A 19,926-nucleotide genomic window follows, 5' to 3' on the forward strand; every position below is an offset into this window, starting at 1 on the left:
CCAGGGGGGGCCGTCGCCAATGGTCAGCAACACATAATTTGTATTAAATAGTCGGAAATATGCTCCATCCCTGTCCTTTGACATTTTATTTGTGTTTATTATACAGATAAAATGTCAAATGCTCATGAAATGACACCATCAAAATTGCTTTCTTCTCTATTACATCACTGCTTTATAAGCCAACTGGGTATAAAGGTTGATAATCAAATCAAGCCGAGTAACATTTATTGTCCAAGACAAAAGGACATATGATTGACTAACTTACAGGAAGTCATTCTTAGGATGGCATGGTTGTTGCCAGTTTCTTTTTTTCTGCGTGAAGGTCTGAAAAGTTAATGATAACCAATGTGAATTACTTAACTGTGTCCACCATCTAGTCTGGACATGTGTCCATACCAGGGGAGAACACATGGAAACCTCCCTGCAACAGCTGGTGAGCTCCTACTCAATTCTTCTCAATTTGCACAATAGCAATATAATGTTTATATATTTCCGTAAATATTTCTATATATTGCTGTGTAAACCAAGCATGATGCTGTTGCTCTGACATACTTTTATCAACAGGGAAAAGTAAGAAAGAGATAAAACACAAAAAAGGCATAATAAAAAGGGGCTGCTTGTAAGTTTGTCCTGACTCAATGATTCACCTAAGTCTCTGTTTTAACTGATTTAGCTCATTGTACTTGGTCAGCTCCGGGGTTATTTTGTTCAAGATATTAGGAAAAACACCTCATCATCACGTTAAAAAACAGCTGTTATTTCACATGGTCATGACAGGTTATAAGTTGTATTGATTATGTGATTTGTTATTGACTTGTACTCAATGAGTGGTCCTTATTTTAAAGGAGGGTTGTATTACATTCTCTGTGGTTTCAGATGACAAGTCTTCATATAGGACCAGACCACATTGACTCACTTAGGTGTTTTAGTAATAAAATTGGGAGTCATTATTTTTACTTAATTTGAAAGCTACATATCACTTTGGTATCATTTTACATGAAAAGGTTTGGTTTATTGAAATACTGCATAGAGATCTCCATGCCAGCCCACATCAGCTGACGGCTCAGCTGATCCTCTTCCATGTATTCAATTGGCAAAACTGTTGAGAGCTTTATTTAAGCTGCTTTAACCTGCCCACTCTTATTGCTTTCACTGCAAGCCACTTTGCAACCGGCCTCCACTGCAGCACCTCCTTTTCATGGCTGAATCTGACTTCTTGATGTCATGTGTTGTCATTGATGTCTGCTCTGTTCTGTGCTGGGGGTCTTTAGCTGCTGCTCTCCCTTCCTCACATTGTATGAAGGCTCACGGAGTGGTTGGTTAATATAACTTATTGCATTAATTGAAATTAAGGAATTTTGACTATAGTGTATTTGGACTGAACTTTGATTCATGGATTTTAGCTCATCATTACAGTGAAAGATGGAGGTGTGAAGGGACATAAAAATATGTCATTTCTACTTGAGGTTATACTGAACATTGCAGTTAATCACTACTGTGTCCTGCTGTACTTCTGTTCCTCACCCTGCTCTGTAGACCCGTGGCAATGCTCTGTTGCTCATCATTATTTTGGGAATTGGAGGAACCTTTCAACATGGTTACCAATTGACTGGTTTAAGTTCTCCCTCCCCGGTGAGACACATCATTATTAACTTTTCTTTTTAAATTGTTCTTTCTTACTTCACATCCTTTGATCGAGGCTGTGAGAGTGTTCACTTGTCAGGCAATAAACCGTTGCCTCCTTGTGACTCCCACTGCAGTACATACAGTGTTTCATCAACAGCAGCTGGTACGACAAATATGGCGAGCCTCCACCTGCACAGACCGTCACGATGATCTGGTCTCTCATTGTGTCCCTATATGCTATCGGGGGACTCTTTGGTGCTGTCAGTGTCAAATTGATCTCAGGCAGGCTGGGAAGGTAACACATGAGATAAAGGAGCATATATAGACTTATAGTCTGACTCTCCTTATGAAGGTATGTGTCTCCATGAAGGTATGTGTCTTCCCTTATCAGAAAAAAGGCGGTGATCTTGAACAACTTTATTGCCATTGTTGCGGGAGGGATCATGTTGACAAGTAAAATGGCCAATTCTTATGAGATGGTCATCGTAGCAAGGATCCTGTATGGCTACTCAGCAGGTAAGCCAACAGGAAATATTTTTAGGTCTCATTTTGTTTTAACCTGCTTGTCAAAAAATGTTTTGCATTTGTTGCAGGTTTGGGATTGAGTATCCATGTGATGTACCTCGGAGAGATTTCCCCCAGAAAGATAAGAGGCATAGTGACTTTCACCTCAGGGACCTTTTTGTCCCTCGGCAAACTGTCTGGGCAGTTCTTTGGATTAAGGTATATACTAATTGTGAGGATGTATGAGAAAACAACAGTTGAAGGCAAAAAAAATATTAGTGAGACTTTTTCCTCATGACCTATACACGTGTAGCCTGGCGTAGCCAGACTAATACCAGACCATCTTTAAATTAAAAAATCCCATAGCATCCTTAACAGTGAGCATTTTTCTTTAATATGCATATTCCAAGATATGACTTTTCAATATTTCACTCATTTATGAATACATTGACATCAAACTACCTCTCATGTGTCTGGGACATCCTCCTACAGCTTTCACAGCTGTTAGTTTGTGAAAAATGCCTTAGCAAATACCTTAGAATCCTTATCAGTGAGCATTTTGCTTTAATATGCATATTTCAAGGTTTGCATTTTCAATAGCTCACTCATTTATGAATGTATTGACATCAAACCACCTCTCATTTGTCCGTGACATCCTCTCTAACAGCTGTGAAATTGTGAGAGGATGTCCCAGACACATGAGGGACAGACACCACGTTCATGAGAGTGTTGTATTCCAGTTTTATTGAGTAGGTCCTCACTTTTTCTTTAATCTGCTGGTGCAGGTCTCTTAACCTCAAAAACTTATCCAGGTTGCATGCCATCACCAGATTTCCGCAAAATCACAGGATTAAGACCCTGCAGAGGGCCCTGTTTATTCCTCTGGATCCGACACAGAAAAAAAGAAAAGAGTTTATAAACTTGTAAAACTTTACTTCACTTGGTAACACTGTGTTAACTTCTGATCTTCGCGAGCAGTTGACTTTAAGTTGAACAAATCTAAATGTGTGTGGTACCAATTGGAGTAATTGTTTTAAGTTGGTGAACAATTTCTTTTTCCGTAGACACCCCCTCTCCAAGGAGTTCACCCTGCTTCCATTTGGCCAAGAGACAGCCTGCCTCACTAAAAGATTCAAGAACACCTTAAATACAGTAATTCAAAAGGCCATATTTTCACTGGCCTTTTAAATTAACTTGTGCATTTTAATGCTCTTATATGATTGCAATACTATCTGTTTATTTTTGTACTGTGTTTCATATTAAATTTCAATTTGGCATGTGGACTACAGTCAATTACATAAAATAAGTGAAACAGGAGAGTCCTGATCATATGTGTCCCACCTAGAGCTCTGAGTACTTATGAGGATTATGCAAAAGGAGCTTCAGCTCAACGTTTGAAAATGTAAAGAGATGCCATTTTTCTTTTTTTTTCCAGCGAGATCCTCGGTCGTGAAGAGCTGTGGAACATCGTTCTCTGTGTCCCTTCATTTTTCTCACTGGTTACTGTCATAGTCTTGCCTTTTCTTCCTGAGGCTCCCAGATACCTACTCATAGAGAAAGGTGACGATAAGGCCTGCAAAAAAGGTTGGTATGTTTCCCCATAGTCAGACAATACCTGACCAAACAGCCTCTCAAGGAATGAGCATCAAACACCACTGTAATTGCTGAGGGAAAACAGTACTATCAATGTTTTTGCAATATTTAAAGGATTATCCTCAACCCTAACCATAACCCTCACTACATTTTGGACACCACTGAACTTAACAGTGTCAGTAAAAGCATCCAAGGTCAAATAAAACAGAAGTCTATATCCATCCATTGTCTACCGCTTTATCCATTTAAGGGTCGCGGGGGGGCTGGACCAAATCCCAGCTAACATTGGGCGAGAGGCGGGTACAGAGGCAGCCTATCACAGGGCCACATACAGAGACGGACAACCACCTACTCTCACATTCACACCTACGGTCAATTTAGAGTCTCCAATGAACCTAACCCATGTCTTTGGACTGTGGGAGGAAGCCAGAGAACCCACGCCTACACAGGGAGAACATGCAAACTCTACACAGAAAGGCCCTGGTTGGTTTGAACTGGGATTCTAACCCTGAACCTTCTTGCTGTGAGGTGACAGTGCTAACCACTACACCAACGTGCAGCCCCAGAAGTCTATATCATCTATTTTATAAAGTTTTGCATATCAGCAAAGAAGTAAAGAAAAAGGTTTTCTGTCTGTGTTCTTTTTAATTCCAGCCCTCCAGAGTCTGTGGGGCCAGGGCGACTACAAGGAAGAGATGGATGAGATGTTGGCTGAGCAGTCAGCCATGAAAGCAGCACCACCAAAAAGCCCCCTGCAGCTGCTGGGGGACAGGTCTGTCCGATGGCAGCTCATCTCCATATCCCTCATCTTATGCTGCAACCAGCTGTCGGGCATTTCTGCAGTGAGGAAGGAACTTACTCTGTCTATCGCCTTAATACAGCAGATGCTTTAAAATGTCTGGTTTCATGTTCACTTTTAGTATCGATCATGTTCAAAGCCTCTCAAGATCTTATCAGTGCTTCTTTCCCCCACAGATCAACATCTTTTCTTTTGACATCTTCATGGAGGCGGGCATTCCAAGAGACATGATCCGTTACATCACTCTTGGTCTTGGAGTATCTGAAATAATCACCTTAATCTCCTGTGTGAGTTACTCGCCCAGAGTGTGCCAGAGAACGAATGGTCTCTCATTGTTGTTACTGTTGTTCATCTCTTCAAACAGTGAGACATTTGGCTCATTAAGGCAAATCAATTCTAATAAATTAAATTTGTATTTTCTACCCATTTCCCTCTCAGGGTCTGATGATTGAGCGTACAGGGAGGAAGCCATTGTTGTGGGGGGGATATGGTGTCATGTGTGTCTGTTGGTTGTTGGTAACTGTCACGATGAACCTGAAGGTAAACCTGTCACCTTTCAATTCTGATACCGATGTGGAAACAGTTTAATAATTGCTCCAAAAGTTATCAGTATACTAAAATGTGTTATCATTCACACATACAATATCTCGATTCATGCAGGATTCCAACTATTGGGCTCCTTATCTTGCTGCTGCTTTGATCATCATCTTCATCATCTTCTTTTGTGGAGGGCCTGGTACGTGCTTTAAAATTCCCACCTGTAGCTGAGTGTTGAAATAAAATTGAAAAAAATGATTAGACACTGAAATGGTTTGAGAAAAGATGTTTGTATGCAGAGATAATTAATTCAATCACTTGCTTCCTTTCTCTGGTTCCGGTTCAACCAGGGGGAGTGATATCTACTCTCAACACTGAGTTATTCATCCAGTCCAATCGAGTGGCAGCGCTCGTCCTCACAGGAATCCAACGTTGGTTGATGTTCGTTGTTGTGGGTCTAGTCTTTCCATTCCTTATTGTGAGTACAACCCACCTGAAATCAAGCCACACGAATATACCATGCACTGTATGAATAAAACTGCAAATGTTGCTTTTGAGGGTAAAATGAGGAAGTGTCACATTGCGTTGTTGGAAATATGAATCGCATGCTGATGCTTTGCTCTTGGTCTCCTCTGTCCCAGACTGCCCTCGGCTCATACTCCTTCGTGCTGTTCGGCTGTATGTGCCTGCTGGGTTTTCTGTACACCTTCTTCGTCCTGCCGGAGACAAAAGAGAAGACGCTGCTGGAGATCTCTGAGGAATTCAAAGCCATCACTGTCTGTGGAAAATCCTTTGCAGAGAACAAGATTGTGGAGACCAAGTTGTAAGGCCAACCAGATACAGTAGCTTTACAAACTGTTGTATGGAATGAACTGAAGGGACAATATTTGGGCTTTGTTAAAGTCTTTTTAGGTGATTTCATTGGTATCAACCGACAAAAACCTTATCATGAAAGGTGGCATTCGTCCCGCTTCAGGTGGATGTGGATCTCATATCTACAAATCTGACTGAGTTTATTATCATACCATGACAACCCAGGGTTGCAGTCATACATGATTCTCTGCACTTCTATTAGAGCAGTCACCCAACCAAAACCCTATAGAGACTGTGTCTGTCCCCCAACCAACAACATTCAGTACATCACTTGTAAACAGAGGAATTTTACATTTAAACATAATGGAAATTATGAATATGTATTGTGACCAGTGAAACCTGGTTGCAGCAAGATCAATATCTTAGTCTAAATGAATAACATCCCTTACTTTATCAAAGGTATTTCAACGAGTAAAAAGTGCTGGATGGGTTATGATCTGTCAAATACAACTATCAAGAATGAAATCAATTCATTTTGAGGCAAAAAACAATCTTTCAGTCACACGGTAGGAGCTGTAATCACTTTTTGGCAGGTGAAATTTGGCCTTTTATGGGTTTAATAGCCCTTTTAAAGGTATTTCAACAGGTAAAAAGGGCTGGATGGGTTATGATCTGTCAAATACAACTATCAAGAATGAAATCAAGTCATTTTGAGGCAGAAATAATGTTTCAGTCAAACAATAGGAGCTGTAATTATTTTTGGCAGGTGAGAAGTCATCTTTTGTGGGTTGTATAGCCCCTTATAAGGTATTTTAACAGGTTATAATCTAGGACAGAGCAGGTAAAATAATGCAGTCAAAAGGATAAAAACATTTCTTTATTTTGTACATAACCCATTATCATATATTGTGTTAATTCCAGTGTATATTAGACATACAAACCTTATAAACAATAGGATCGTATTTCCTATGAGCAAACCATGCCTGATCACGCCATAAACAGCTAAAACTTTCAGCCACAATTGTGATTGTTCGGTTACAAGAAACGCTAAAGTTTCCCAAAGAAATCATGACATATTGATATTACTACGGTCATAAAGTCGTGTATATGTGCCCGGTATGAGAGTTTGAGCCAGATAAATGCAGCTGTATACGTTTATAAACTGGGCGATACAGCTTTAAGCTGGATCGGGCCGTCCGTACGAGATATAACTGACTGACAGTCTGAAAATTAACTTCATTTCTTTGAAGAACACAAAACCTGATAGTTGAAATTAATGAAAATCATAATACAGACAGAATAATGCAAAGAATGATATTTTCAAAAGAAGCCACTTTCCCTCTTTCTTGTAATAGTATGTGGGTGGAGGTCGTCAGTGTCTATACAACACATAAATGCATTGTAAGGATATAAGTGGTGGTGATCATCATTCATACTCATACATTCATACTTATGTTTGAATGATTAAATTCAGCACACAATTGTTTACTAGTACAGTATAAAGTTCTTATCGGATCTAGCCTCCTAAACGTGTATCAAAGTTCACCAGATTGATGGATTTAACTTTGAAATGTACAAAATTTTCAGTCAGACAAATTTCAATCAGTCGATTTTAGTCAATTTAATGGACAGGTTATACATTTAAATAAATGTATGTTGTGGACATCACTAATGTCTCCTGGTATGTTTTATTCTCTATAGAAATTCATAATGATAAAGTCTGCTACAGTACATTATTTACTGTGTCTACTGACTAGAATTAACACTAAATCATAGCTCAATCGTGTTGACTTGTTGGTAGTGCATTTGAACCATAGTTTAGCTAAAGTTACATGATGGCTATGTGAGGCCAGCAGTACCACTAAGACTCCACCAATATAAGTTTAGCAGTACCACTAAGACTCCACTAATATAAGTTTAGCACTCTGAGATTGCTTCTAGCAATTAAGGGTGCTCTATAAATGAAATGTATTATTATTATTGTTATTATAAGTTAATTTGACTTGCAAAAAGTCAGGCACTGCTGGGTAGGCTAACGTTAGCATTAAGCCACGTAGTGGAGTAAAAGTTAAAAGAAATCTACTTAAGTAAATTATTGAAAAATGTACTTGAGCACAGTGGCAAAGTAAATGTACTTTGTAACATCACACCACTGCTCAGTGGTGTGATGTTACAAAGTACATTTACTTTGTAACATCACACCACTGCTCAGTGGTGTCCATCTACAGCATAAGCAATGAAACATGCAAACTCCAAACTCTAAGAGTGCATGTGTGTGCAGTGGCGGACTCGGGCTGTTTGAGGGGCAGGAGAAAAAATAAAAAGGGCACGTACTGCATGACATGGGGCCCCAACAATGTGCAAAAAAGCTAAAATACCTCACGTATGATGAAATAGTTCTCACTTGGAAGGGCATCTCTGAGGGCACTTCATGAGTTTTTCATCAGAAAGACAACTGTAGGGAATCTTAAGTTTATCCCATTGTAAGTGCACCTATATGGCACCACATCACATTTTCTCCACTAGAGGGGCTTCCAATAGGAAACATCCCCACATTCTCAAGCATGTAGGGACTCCCTTTACAGCACTGCATCACATTTTATCCACTGGAGGGGCACTTCTCCATTACAGTAGCACCCATTTGGTTACTTCATTATGTTTTCTCACCTGAAGAAGTACCGTATACAGCACTGCATCCCATTTTCTCTACTGGAAAGGGCACCCTTTGGGGCACTGCCATGTAGGGGCGGCATTGAGGGCACCTCATAACGGCACCCTTTTCCATTGTAAGGGCACCCATATAGGGACTATTGGAAATACACATAATTTGTATTAAATGTTCGGTGTCTTGGAATTTTCGTCTATCCTCCCCTGAGAAACTCTTAAGATGAGTCTTCTGAGGCACCAAGCAAGGCCAACTTATCAATGGCAAGCCAAAACAATCAGAGAGCAGCTGATGTGTGGTGTCATAGTCGCGGGGGGATGACGACATTACTCAAAGCTAAATACAAGTACAGAGACCAGGGATGGGCAGACTCCCATCCCAGGCTCCTCAATATTGAACTCTTCTAATAAATACTTCTGCTTTAGACATCCACGTGACATGATTGACTAACTCACAGGAAGTCCTTCTGAGGGTGGTATGGTTGTTGTGTTTCTTTTTTTTTTTCTGGGTAAAGGTCTAAAAAAGTTAATCATAACCAGCTTGAATTACTAAACTGAGTCCACCATGTAGTCTGGACATATGTCCATACCAGGGAGACCAAATGGGAACCTTCCTGCAACTGCTGGTGAGCTCCTACTCAATTCTTCTCAATTTGCTCAATATTAATATATTTTTATACATACAGTATATAGTAATTCAGTGGACATTTTAACAGTTAGAAAAATATCTCTGTCATAAATGTTTATTAAGTAAACATTACTATATTTTCTGTGTAAACCAAGCATGATGCTGTTGCTCTGACATACCTTTATTAACAGGGAAAAGTAAGAAAAAGATATAACACAAAAAAGAAGAAGAAAAATGCTGTTTTAGAGTAAGACAGCAACGGCAGTTTGTGAGTTTTTCCAAACTCAATGACTCACCTAAGCCTCTGTTTTAGCTGAATCATTGTACTGGGTCAGCTCCTGGGTTATTTTGTAAACTCGTCATTCAACATGTTAGGAAAAACACCTCATCAGCACATTAAAAAACAATTCTTATTTCATATGGTCATGACAGGTGAGAAGTTGTATTGATTATGTGATTTGTTATTGACTTGCACACAATTAGTGGTCCTTATTTTAAAGGAGGGTTGTATTACATTCTCTATGGTTTCAGATGACCAGTCTTCATATAGGACCAAACCACATTTACTCACTTAAGTGTTTTAGTAAGTATATTGGCAGTATTTATTTTTACTTGATGTGAAAACTACATATCAATTTAATATCATTTCACATGAATAGGTTTGGCTCATTTAAATACTGCATAGAGATCTCTAAGCCAGCCCACATCAGCTGATGGCTCAGCTGATCCTCTTCCATGTATTCAATGGGCAAAACTGTTGAGAGCTTTATTTAAGCTGCTTTAACCTGCCCACTCTTCTTGCTTTCACTGCAAGCCACTTTGAAACCCGCCTCCACTGCAGCACCTCCTTTTCATACTGTATCTGACTTAATCGATGTCATAGTGTATTTGGACTGAACTTTGATTCATGGATTTTAGCTCATCATTACAGTGAACGATGGAGATGTGAAGGGACTTCAAAAAATTTAATTTCTACTTGAGGTTATACTGAACATTGCAGTTAATCACTACTGTGTCCTGCTGTACTTCTGTTCCTCACCCTGCTCTGTAGACCCGTGGCAATGCTCTGTTGCTCATCATTATTTTGGGAATTGGAGGAACCTTTCAACATGGCTACCACTTGACTGGTTTAAGTTCTCCCTCCCCGGTGAGACACATCATTAATAACTTTTCTTTTTAACTTGTTCTTTCTCACTTCACATCCTTTTTCTTCACTGATCGAGGCTGTGAGAGTGTTCACTTGGCAGGCAATAAACCGTTGCCTCCTTGTGACTCCCACTGCAGTACATACAGCGTTTCATCAACAGCAGCTGGTACGACAAATATGGCGAGCCTCCACCTGCACAGACCGTCACGATGATCTGGTCTCTCATTGTGTCCCTATTTGCTGTCGGGGGACTCTTTGGTGCTGTCAGTGTCAAATTGATCTCAGGCAGGCTGGGAAGGTAACACATGAGATAAAGGAGCATATATAGACTTATAGTCTGACTCTCCTTATGAAGGTATGTGTCTCCATGAAGGTATGTGTCTTCCCTTATCAGAAAAAAGGCGGTGATCTTGAACAACTTTATTGCCATTGTTGCGGGAGGGATCATGTTGACAAGTAAAATGGCCAATTCTTATGAGATGGTCATCGTAGCAAGGATCCTGCATGGCTACTCAGCAGGTAAGCCAACAGGAAATATTCTTAGGTCTCATTTTGTTTTAACCTGCTTGTCAAAAAATGTTTTGCATTTGTTGCAGGTTTGGGATTGAGTATCCATGTGATGTACCTCGGAGAGATTTCACCCAGAAAGATAAGAGGCATAGTGACTTTCACCGCAGGGACCTTTTTGTCCCTCGGCAAACTGTCTGGGCAGTTCTTTGGATTAAGGTATATACTAATTGTGAGGATGTATGAGAAAACAACAGTTGAAGGCAAACAAAAATATTAGTGACATTTTTTCCTCATGACCTATACATGTGTAGCCTGGCGTAGCCAGACTAATACCAGACCATCTTTAAATTAAAAAATCCCTTAGCATCCTTATCTGTGAGCATTTTTCTTTAATATGCATATTCCAAGGTATGCATTTTCAATACCTCACTCATTTATGAATTTATTGACATCAAACCACCTCTCATCCGTCTGGGACATCCTCTCACAGCTTTCACAGCTGTTAGTTTGTGAAAAATGCCTTAGCAAATACCTTAGAGTCCTTATCAGTGAGCATTTTGCTTTAATATGCATATTTCAAGGTTTGGATTTCAATAGCTCACTATTTTATGAATTTATTGACATCAAACCACCTCTCATGTGTCTGTGACATCCTCTCTAAAAGCTGTGAAAGTTGTGAGAAGATGTCCCAGACACATGAGGGGCCATTCTATTACACGTGAAGAAAAAAAAGTTAATTTTAACATTGACACCACGTTCATGAGAGTGTTGTATTCCAGTTTTATTGAGTAGGTCCTCACTTTTTCTTTAATCTGCTGGTGCAGATCTCTTAACCTCAAAAACTAATCCAGGTTGCAGGCCATCACCAGACTTCTGCAAAATCACAGGATTAAGACTCCGCAGAGGGGCCTGTTTATTCCTCTGGATCCGACAGAAAAAAAGAAAAGAGTTTATAAACTTGTAAAAAATTACTTCACTTGGTAACACTCATGAATGAAGTTTTTTCAAATCAAAGTTTTCATTTGTGTTAACTTCTGATCTTCGAAACCTGTTGAATTTAAGTTGAACAAATCTAAATGTGTGTGGTACCAATTGAAGTAATTGTTTTAAGTTGGTGAACAATTTCTTTTTCCGTAGACACCCCCTCTCCAAGGAGTTCACCCTGTTCATTTGGCCACACAGACAGCCTGCCTCACTAAAAGATTCAAGAACGCTTTAAATACAGTAATTCAAAAGGCCATAATTTCACTGGCCTTTTTAATTAACTTGTGCATTTTAATGCTCATATGTTTGCAATACTATCTATTTTTGTAGTGTGTTCCAATTTTTTTGTAACTTGTTTGCGTGAATACTGCTTACTGCACGACAAATCGCCCCTCTGGGATATTAAATGTATCCTTGGGGATATTAAATTTCAATTTGGCATGTGGACTACAGTCAATTACATAAAATAAGTGAAACAGGAGAGACCTGATCATATGTGTCCCACCTAGAGCTCTGAGTACTTATGAGGATTATGCAAAAGGAGCTTCAGCTCATCGTTTGAAAATGTAAAGAGATGCCATTTTTCTTTTTTTTTCCAGCGAGATCCTCGGTCGTGAAGAGCTGTGGAACATCGTTCTCTGTGTCCCTTCATTTTTCTCACTGGTTACTGTCATAGTCTTGCCTTTTCTTCCTGAGGCTCCCAGATACCTACTCATAGAGAAAGGTGACGATAAGGCCTGCAAAAAAGGTTGGTATGTTTCCCCATAGTCAGACAATACCTGACCAAACAGCCTCTCAAGGAATGAGCATCAAACACCACTGTAATTGCTGAGGGAAAACAGTACTATCAATGTTTTTGCAATATTTAAAGGATTATCCTCAACCCTAACCATAACCCTCACTACATTTTGGACACCACTGAACTTAACAGTGTCAGTAAAAGCATCCAAGGTCAAATAAAACAGAAGTCTATATCATAACATCTATTTTATAAAGTTTTGCATATCAGCGAAGAGGTAAAAAAAAGGTTTTCTGTCTGTGTTCTTTTTAATTCCAGCCCTCCAGAGTCTGTGGGGCCAGGGCGACTACAAGGAAGAGATGGATGAGATGTTGGCTGAGCAGTCAGCCATGAAAGCAGCACCACCAAAAAGCCCCCTGCAGCTGCTGGGGGACAGGTCTGTCCGATGGCAGCTCATCTCCATATCCCTCATCTTATATTGCAACCAGCTGTCAGGCACTTCTGCAGTGAGGAAGGAACTTACTTTGTCTATCGCCTTAATACAGCAGATGCTATAAAATGTCTGGTTTCATGTTCACTTTTAGTATCGATCATGTTGAAAGCCTCTCATGATCTTATCAGTGCTTCTTTCCCCCACAGATCAACATCTTTTCTTTTGACATCTTCATGGAGGCGGGCATTCCAAGAGACATGATCCGTTACATCACTCTTGGTATTGGAGTATCTGAAACCATCACCTTAATCTCCTGTGTGAGTTACTCGCCCAGAGTGTGCCAGAGAACGAATGGTCTCTCATTGTTGTTACTGTTGTTCATCTCTTCAAACAGTGAGACATTTGGCTCATTAAGGCAAATCAATTCTAATAAATTAAATTCTGTTTGTATTTTCTACCCATTTCCCTCTCAGGGTCTGATGATTGAGCGTACAGGGAGGAAGCCATTGTTGTGGGGGGGATATGGTGTCATGTGTGTCTGTTGGTTGTTGGTAACTGTCACGATGAACCTGAAGGTAAACCTGTCACCTTTCAATTCTGATACCGATGTGGAAACAGTTTAATAATTGCTCCAAAAGTTATCAGTATACTAAAATGTGTTATCATTCACACATACAATATCTTGATTCATGCAGGATTCCAACTATTGGGCTCCTTACCTTACTGCTGCTTTGATCATCATCTTCATCATCTTCTTTTGTGGAGGGCCTGGTACGTGCTTTAAAATTCCCACCTGTAGCTGAGTGTTGAAATAAAATTGAAAAAAATGATTAGACACTGAAATGGTTTGAGAAAAGATGTTTGTATGCAGAAATAATTAATTCAATCACTTGCTTCCTTTCTCTGGTTCCGGTTCAACCAGGGGGAGTGATATCTACTCTCAACACTGAGTTATTCATCCAGTCCAATCGAGTGGCAGCGCTCGTCCTCACAGGAATCCAACGTTGGTTGATGTTCGTTGTTGTGGGTCTAGTCTTTCCATTCCTTATTGTGAGTACAACCCACCTGAAATCAAGCCACACGAATATACCATGCACTGTATGAATAAAACTGCAAATGTTGCTTTTGAGGGTAAAATGAGGAAGTGTCACATTGCGTTGTTGGAAATATGAATCTCATGCTGATGCTTTGCTCTCGGTCTCCTCTGTCCCAGACTGCCCTCGGCTCATACTCCTTCGTGCTGTTCGGCTGTATGTGCCTGCTGGGTTTTCTGTACACCTTCTTCGTCCTGCCGGAGACAAAAGGGAAGACGATCTTTGAGATCTCTGAGGAATTCAAAGCCATCACTGTCTGTGGAAAATCCTTTGCAGAGAACAAGATTGTGGAGACCAAGTTGTAAGGCCAACCAGATACAGTAGCTTTACAAACTGTTGTATGGAATGAACTGAAGGGACAATATTTGGGATTTGTTAAAGTGATTTTATTGGTGTCAACCAATAAAAACCTCATCATAACATGGAGAAAACTATACACCCCAATAGATTGATCTAGAAGCAATGCCTGAGTCAGTCAACTCAGTAAACGATAATGAGCCATAAGTGTTTTACGCTTTGTGACTGTATGATTTTTAATGCATCTCTATTACACAGCAGAATAGTTTTCTGTTTTCAGGAGGATTTTTTTTTTTGGGATCATTCCACACCGGAAACCCCAACTTTAACACCTAGCATAGCAAATAACTGCTGAAATAAACATTTATAACTTTTTAAAGATAATATTCTATGATGATAATGAAGCATTTCAAATGCCTAGATGTGATTTTCTTCATTTATGATGTTAATGATAAAATGATATGCCTCTGACTTCAGAGGGTTGGTAAAGTATGACCTTTTGATTTTTACAGTTTACTTTTATTAAAACAAGCCCCAAAAATCTCATCATGCATGTCTTCTCTTCATTCTTCCGAATGTGTACTCCATACAATCCAAATGGGAGAATAGCAAAAACCTAAGGTCAACAGCTTCACGATTCACTTTTATAGAACAGCTGCAGTTTGTCACTATGTGCTCACTAGTTCCACTTCGGGTCCTTCCCTTATTGTCTCTTTATTTTGTCTGTCACTGGGCGCGCTGATTGACCCCACAGGGTGATGGCCATTCTTTTGGAGAGGTGGCGACCTTGGTGTTTATGGGTTATTTATTGGTCAGTTAATGGATCAGTTTTTTCAGTCCTCTTTTAACCACTAGATAACTTATTCGATAATCAGCAAATTTTCTCAGGAAAACTCAGGCTGATTAGGAGAGACGGCATTCGTCCCATTTCAGATGGATGTGGCTCTGATATCTAGAAATCTGACTTGAGTTTATTATAATACCATGACAGACCGGGGGTTGCAGTCTTACACAATTCTCTGCACTTCTATTAGAGCAGTCACCCAACCAAAACCCTGTAGAGACCCCCCCAACCAACAACACTCATTACATCACTTGTAAACAGAGGAGGAGTTTTACATTGAAACATAACGGAAATTATTAATATGTATTGTCACTAGTGAAACCTGGTTGCAGCAAGATAAATATATGTTAGTCGAAATGAATAACACCCCTTACTTCATTAACCCTCACATCCCTCGAAGCACAGACCAGGTGATCTCCCATTCCAACTCAACCCTCAACCTAAACTGAGTTTTAACTAATTTGAAAGTCTTACTCTTTGTCTTTCACACCCAAGCCGGAAAATACAGGGTTTATCCTACCCCTTACTCAGAATTTTTACCTCAGTTAATAGGGTAAGTATAGTTCAATTAAAATGAGTTAATAGAGTAATAATAGTTAATGATGCGGACATTCATGTAGATGTTGCAATCGATAGACTTAGTTCTGCATTTAATTCACTGTTAGAGTAAAGTGGCTCGACTCAACAGGTAAATGAACCCACGTACTGACTAATCACACCCCTGAACCGACATATAGAATAGAATTATTGAAATATTGAAAATGTCCCCCCCCCCCCCCTTTTTGGACACCTTCAGGTCTTCTTCCCCGCTTCCAGTAGGCTCTTAGAGTAGCTCACTGCCTATAACATTGTATATTCAAACCTTTGAAGGTCCCCTCTTCATTGTCACAAGGCGGCAGCAGCGAGCAGCCACAGGGTCTTCATTAGCTGCCACACCCACCAGGCCCACAGTTCAGTGGCCTCGGGAATGCGAGCTGTGATTGGCAGTGTCCTGGCTGGGCTGATCATTCTGTTGATGTCCGGTGTCCTTGGATCAACTGAAGGATTAATTGTAGAAACCATCATGAATAATTTACTGTTGCAAACCTCCAGGTTGTGTTATTGTATACAGGCCTATGCATGAAAAAAAAGAGAGAAATGATCACATTGGGTCCACTTTAGCGCCTGCCCAAGACAAACACAAGGAACTGATTCTGTTGCTGACATTCTAGTAAAACACTAGTGCTATCATGATGGGGCCTCGGAGGCTTTTATATTTTTTTTACAGCTGTAATGGCTCCATTACATCAAGAGATGGCGATGTCAATCCTCTGTTTGCACTGGACTAGAATGAGCAAACCATCACAGCACACTAACGGAAAACAGTAACTGTTCAACATGTTATTTAGCAGAGATCAAATAATCAGTAACTCTGTAACTTTGACTACATGTTGAATATTACACCAGTGTTTTCTTTATACCTCAGATATTGCACCACTACGTAAGACGGGGATTTTAGCACGCCACACATTCACAAAATGTAGACACCCTTCCACTCAGAATGTGTCTTTCTACTTTGTATCTAATGAAAAAACAACAACATTTAAACTAATGTCGGCCGTCTATCTTGTGGGTCGCACTTTAACAGCAGCACTTTACAATGCCTAGTGCCATTTTACGTCTATAGATTCCAGCAGGAGTTCAACTCCTCCTCCGCTGGTGAAGTCATGCATAGCGAAAGAGAAGGTGAAACGAAGGCCTTTAATGTTCTGTCCGTCCGCCTGGCAACACTGAGCTCACGAGGAGCGCGGCAAATCAGAGAAGAGTGAACACACTTTGACGTGTTACAGATTAAATGAGTCACTGTTTCATGAGTCTAAAGTTGTACATCGATCGACTCGGGTGATTTCCGCCCATGCAATAGCTGTGCTGACTCCTCCATTCAACATTGACATGTGCTGCTCTGTGTTAGCCGCGGGAATGTGATGATCAACTGAAACGTGTGTCAGTCCATTGTGTCTGAAGACCATCTACTTTGTCTAAGTGGAGGAGACTGAGGGGCCGATGTCACGGGGATGAGCGGCTCACACTCACACTGGTCTGTGGTCGTTTTCTGCCTGTAACCGTTGAAATTTTTCTTGAATTGAGAAGTAAGAAGCCTTTTGTTTTAGTATACTCCCCAACAATATTATATATAGTACAGTATACAATATTTGGCTACAGTAGAATCATGCAAACTTTACTGTGTGGGCATCCTCAAAATAAACCATTCATAATAACAATGCATGTGGTTTATGTACATGATAGAGCGGGAAAGGCCAATTTGTTGCCACTCTAACTTGACAGCATTTGAAATGACTGCAGCTCTGCCGCCCGGGCTACGCATGGGTTTGAAAAGGGAAACACCTTGTGGAGGTGAACCTGCCTGGAGGGTCGAGTCGGGTCATCAGAGAGACTTGTAGCTCACCTGGTTTGACTGACTGTGTTTAGATAAAGCCAGAAATGTGTCAGATTCCATGTCTGAAAGGGTCTCTCTCTCTCTCTCTTTGTTTGGACATGTTTGGTTTGGTTTTCATTTAGCCTTTGTTCACAGCACCCTATTGTTCAGTTTGGATCAATTGTGGTACTTGTTATTCTCTTTTAGTCGGTTTAACTAAAGCTAGAAGTAGTTTTTCTTACAACTCATGTGGTCTCGGCTTTTTGTTGTTCAAATAAGCATCGTAAACTGAACCTAGGCTCTTGTCCTCCACACTGGGGTTCATGTTTGGATTCCTCAAAAATGTGGTCTGATATAATGAAGGTCTTCAAGTTTGGAACTTTCACAACCCTTGAGGATACCATGCGATCGTGTAAAATAAAACCTTCGCCAAATAAACTTGAAGAATTTAATCAACATCTTCATACTGTATGTGTCATCCCTAACTGTAGGTCTTTGGAAAGTCTGGGCAAAATGTGTTGCTGTAAATCAACATCCCACGCTTTCTTGTTCATTTACAGCTGAAGGACTAATTGGTCCATCCATCATGTCTGCTAAAGACAGGCAGAGAGATGTGATGGACGAAAAGACTGGAAATAAGTGAATAGACTCAACAGACACTTAAGTAATATGCTTGAAGGAAACGCTGACACACATGTGAAAGGTGTCCTGTATTAAATGTTGCTGAGTGGGTGTTTTCGTTCAGGTGACACACAGATGGGATCCCTGCCGGCGCCTGGGCTTGTTAGTGACTCACTGCGAGGAGGGATGGATGTCATGGACCAGACGGAGCCCTCCGGCGGAGCAGCCTTGAGGTACCCGGCACCCCATCCTGCATTATGGCGAGGTGCCTTGCGAGCCGTTGGTTCTGCGGATTAACCCAAACCTGGCAGGTTTATCCCATGTGTCAGGCCGAGCAAACACCGGGAATGATTTACTTTTATTTTCTCTCACCATGGCTGAAGGACAACAATCGGGCCTAATGAGGGCCTCCACAGGGACTTATTATCAACTCGAATTATTCGGTGGGGATTATGTGTCCTGAGTCCTGTTTATGCTATTTAATTGCTTTTATAAAAACTTGAGGATAAGTCCATTTAAACAGGGATTAGTCTGAGAAGTGAAGCTGAGTCGGATACAAATTGTTGACCGGTCACACTTGAGGCCAGTGAAAGGGCAAAGGTCACGCTTAAGTGGGTGAGAATGTATTTTGAGATTAGTGGGTTTTGTCAAGATCTACAAGTCTAATACTATTCTAGGCTACTTAAGTGTCTTTCCCTGTCCTTTTTCTGCAGACAACTGCTTGAACGTGAAAGGCAAAGGGACTGGTTGGAGGGAATTACATTTTGGTCTTGTATGCAGGCTGTCAGTGAGAGAGGAGACAGTTAGAGAGAGGAGAGGAGAGGACCAGCAGATGGACAGTGGAGTTACTGTCACACAATATTAACACATCCACCTCAAGAGAGGAGTGAGCCTGTCACTCAGGACAATGGGACTAAATTACTAAACAGAGGGGATTCTGTGTGTAGGCGATCAGGGAGGAAAATCCAGAAAATCCTCCTCTGCCCTTATGACCTTATACTGGGCTTATGTTCCATATTGTGTGACTATCATGGGCATATCTGGATAAAGTGTTGAAAACTAGGGATTCACACCTGAGGGGAGAGAAAAACACTCCCCGAACACTGGACATTTCCTTTTGGCCCGGTCTGTGTCATGCATGTAACACCAGACTGTGGTGTACTGTGAATGTATATTTGTGCATCTGTTTTGTTCTGGTACATTCTTCCCATGATAATTAAACACACATGATGAGGCTGTAGGAAAGGGAGACTGTTAGTCAGGCCCCAGTCATTCTTGTCACGGGTCTCCTATTTACCAGCTCAGCCCAGTGTGTGTGTGTGTGTGTGTGTGTGTGTGTGTGTGTGTGTGTGTGTGTGTGTATGGGAGAGTGAGTTTGTGTATATTTGCGTGCCTACGAGAGCAAACTGGAGTTTTGTGTGTGTGTGGGTGTGTGTGTGATACCACACCATTGGCATTCTTCATTTGTAAATAATTGAATCAGGCTATCTTAGTTTGCTCAGAGCGCAGCTTTAATTTGCAGCCGTTCTGCTCTTAAAGACTGGTAATTATGGCCTTTAGAGTTTCCCAAAACATCTCAAATGGCTTCAACTCATGACAGCTGTGCATCTGGGCTTTTACACACACACACACACACACACACGCACACGCACACACACACACACACACACACACACA

The 19,926-nt window shown here is 40.7% G+C and overlaps 2 protein-coding genes across 4 annotated transcripts; both read left to right on the plus strand.

The window, feature by feature from the left end:
• Window positions 1-273: 273 nt before the first annotated feature.
• slc2a9l1 (solute carrier family 2 member 9, like 1) lies at window positions 274-14,914 on the plus strand. Of its 2 annotated transcripts, XM_035630213.2 has the most exons (13): window positions 274-433; window positions 1,537-1,632; window positions 1,761-1,921; window positions 2,018-2,142; window positions 2,220-2,349; window positions 3,566-3,714; window positions 4,378-4,565; window positions 4,699-4,809; window positions 4,961-5,062; window positions 5,183-5,258; window positions 5,410-5,537; window positions 5,701-5,893; window positions 14,384-14,914. In XM_035630213.2, the coding sequence occupies exons 1-12, from the start codon at window positions 410-412 to the stop codon at window positions 5,884-5,886; spliced, it is 1,476 nt and encodes a 491-aa protein (XP_035486106.1). In that variant the 5' UTR covers window positions 274-409; the 3' UTR covers window positions 5,887-5,893; window positions 14,384-14,914. The 2 variants fall into 2 exon arrangements, with proteins under 2 accessions (XP_035486106.1, XP_035486105.1); XM_035630212.2 differs by lacking the exon at window positions 14,384-14,914 and having other exon boundaries at window positions 275-433; window positions 5,701-7,540.
• On the plus strand, window positions 9,056-14,914 carry LOC118308819 (solute carrier family 2, facilitated glucose transporter member 9). 2 transcript variants are annotated; one of them, XM_035630215.2, is made up of 12 exons: window positions 9,056-9,162; window positions 10,216-10,311; window positions 10,449-10,609; window positions 10,706-10,830; window positions 10,908-11,037; window positions 12,405-12,553; window positions 12,863-13,050; window positions 13,184-13,294; window positions 13,451-13,552; window positions 13,673-13,748; window positions 13,900-14,027; window positions 14,191-14,914. In XM_035630215.2, the coding sequence occupies exons 1-12, from the start codon at window positions 9,139-9,141 to the stop codon at window positions 14,374-14,376; spliced, it is 1,476 nt and encodes a 491-aa protein (XP_035486108.2). In that variant the 5' UTR covers window positions 9,056-9,138; the 3' UTR covers window positions 14,377-14,914. The 2 variants fall into 2 exon arrangements, with proteins under 2 accessions (XP_035486108.2, XP_035486109.2); XM_035630216.2 differs by lacking the exon at window positions 9,056-9,162 and adding an exon at window positions 9,696-9,747.
• Window positions 14,915-19,926: the final 5,012 nt, after the last annotated feature.

Source organism: Scophthalmus maximus, chromosome 6 (assembly GCF_022379125.1).
Source record: "Scophthalmus maximus strain ysfricsl-2021 chromosome 6, ASM2237912v1, whole genome shotgun sequence".
In the NCBI taxonomy this organism is placed as follows: Eukaryota; Metazoa; Chordata; class Actinopteri; order Pleuronectiformes; family Scophthalmidae; genus Scophthalmus; species Scophthalmus maximus.

Excerpts from the sequence above, each read along its gene's own strand:
- slc2a9l1 (XM_035630213.2), top strand. The coding sequence starts at position 410 with ATGGAAACCTCCCTGCAACAGCTG. Across the intron at positions 1,633-1,760 it reads GTTTAAGTTCTCCCTCCCCG|TACATACAGTGTTTCATCAA; the intron begins GTGAGACACATC and ends CTCCCACTGCAG. Across the intron at positions 4,810-4,960 it reads TAATCACCTTAATCTCCTGT|GGTCTGATGATTGAGCGTAC; the intron begins GTGAGTTACTCG and ends TTTCCCTCTCAG.
- LOC118308819 (XM_035630215.2), top strand. The coding sequence starts at position 9,139 with ATGGGAACCTTCCTGCAACTGCTG. Across the intron at positions 9,163-10,215 it reads GAACCTTCCTGCAACTGCTG|ACCCGTGGCAATGCTCTGTT; the intron begins GTGAGCTCCTAC and ends CCTGCTCTGTAG. Across the intron at positions 12,554-12,862 it reads CGATAAGGCCTGCAAAAAAG|CCCTCCAGAGTCTGTGGGGC; the intron begins GTTGGTATGTTT and ends TTTTAATTCCAG.